This window comes from Salvia splendens, chromosome 3, assembly GCF_004379255.2.
Source record: "Salvia splendens isolate huo1 chromosome 3, SspV2, whole genome shotgun sequence".
Classification (NCBI taxonomy): Eukaryota; Viridiplantae; Streptophyta; class Magnoliopsida; order Lamiales; family Lamiaceae; genus Salvia; species Salvia splendens.
In genome coordinates, this window is record NC_056034.1 from 41238148 (window position 1) to 41239944 (window position 1797).

Sequence of the window (1797 nt, forward strand, 5' to 3'; positions counted from 1 at the left end):
TTTAATTATGATAAATTTGAGATATATGGTCAAACTCAATCATAAACATGATCAAATACTAATATTTGAGATATTTCGTGAAATTTTAATGCATGTTTTAGAAATTTAAATATTTTTTAAGTGAATTTGAAGTTTTTAATTTATTTATCAATTATTATATTAATGAAAATTCAATATTTAATTTGTATATTTAATATAAAATTGAAAGTTATTTTTTTACTTATCTATATTATAAAATTAATCAATGAAGTGTCGAATTAGGAGTAAAAAATAGAATAATAGAAATTTTATCGGGTTTTTAGGTCAGCCCATCGGATTTTCAGGTCTAGCCCTGACGGGTCGCGGGTTAATCGGGTGCGGGTTAATCGAGTTTTAATTTTATCGGGCTAGAAATTTTCAGCCCTAACCCTATAAATTTAGCGGGCTATTCGGGCCAGCCCATGGGTTACGGGCTACATTGACATCCCTAAATGAATATTAACGAAAATGGGCTCGACGTTTGAAACCTTCTCCCTAACTAACAGGTTGTATTTGAAGGGCTTGGATGATGTTTTAAGCATTTTGGAATATAATTTGTCTGGCTTGATCCGCTTTTTTATTCAGCCTCAACATGATTGTAGATTAAGCAAAACTTTATATATAGACATGTGTTTATTCAACTATACTAAAACAAGGATATTTTTTACTATATTTCCTTCATTTTTTCACTTTTTCATCGAGTGATGGACCTATACTACTAAATCCAACATTTGAGTATGTTTTGATATAAATCAAATTGTGGAATTAAAAAAGATGGTTTTATTGTTTGAATCTTGAAAAGTAAAACGTAACTCACTGGAAGAAAGAACTGATTATGAAAGCAATCACATCTAATTAATAATTAACACAAGTAATCACAGATGTAGATCAACATCCAATCCCTCGCTGCCATCTGTCATCAGCCCATGTCTTTGTTGCCCCACCTCACCCCTGCTGGCATATCCAGTCTGATGCGGTTGGGCCACGTGGACACCACCATGGTACCTCAGGGGTACCCCTGACAAAACGCGAGGTACAATCGGCGGCTGATGCCCATCATGTGATGGGAGCAGTAGCCGCCCACCCCCGCCGCCAGACCGGGCTCCGTGGGGCCCGATCAGGTGCACTGCGGCTGCCCCCATGCGCCGGTGGTCCGCGAAGAAGTGGGCCCTCTTCGCCCGTTGCCTCTCCTTCTTGTGCGCATTCTGGTGGCCACCCAATGCCTGTGAGTTGGCAAATTTCCTGTGGCAATGCTGGCACTCAAACCTCTTGCTCTCTAGGTCTAGCGGCGGCGGCTGATGGGCGGGGGCATTTTGGTCATTTCGCAGCGAGAATCCGAAGATCTTCATCACGGATGGTGGTGCATGTGCATAATCTTGGTGATCATGGTCACATGTAGATGATGAATGCTCATCCATCAAGGAGAAAAATATTGTTTTAAAAAAAAGAAATTTTGGGTATGAGGGCAAAAGTTTGATGTATGCATGACCTTGGAGTAGAATTAAGTGTAATATATATGGAGAGATATTATAGAGAGAGAAATGTAAGGATTTTAGAATGGGATGGACACTATTAGCCCTACATGAAAAAGCAAACGCATTGTGAAAAGTTGGTCAGATGAAGAATCAAGGCCTAAATATACCTGTAACAGAAGGTATGTTAGAGCTACCTAGATTTTAACTAGCCATGCATTTATGTAGCAGTGGAACATTCATATTACACCAAACTTTTTCAAGAATTACTATGAATTGAAAATGTGAATTTGTGATTAGTGTGATG

General features: G+C 38.5%; 1 protein-coding gene across 1 annotated transcript; it reads right to left on the minus strand.

The window, feature by feature from the left end:
* Positions 1-893: 893 nt before the first annotated feature.
* LOC121797042 (zinc finger protein 6-like) lies at positions 894-1436 on the minus strand. Its single transcript, XM_042195778.1, has one exon. The coding sequence runs from the start codon at positions 1434-1436 to the stop codon at positions 894-896; it is 543 nt and encodes a 180-aa protein (XP_042051712.1).
* Between the last annotated feature and the right edge of the window lie 361 nt (positions 1437-1797).

Excerpts from the sequence above, each read along its gene's own strand:
- LOC121797042 (XM_042195778.1), bottom strand. The coding sequence starts at position 1,436 with ATGGATGAGCATTCATCATCTACATGTGACCATGATCACCAAGATTAT.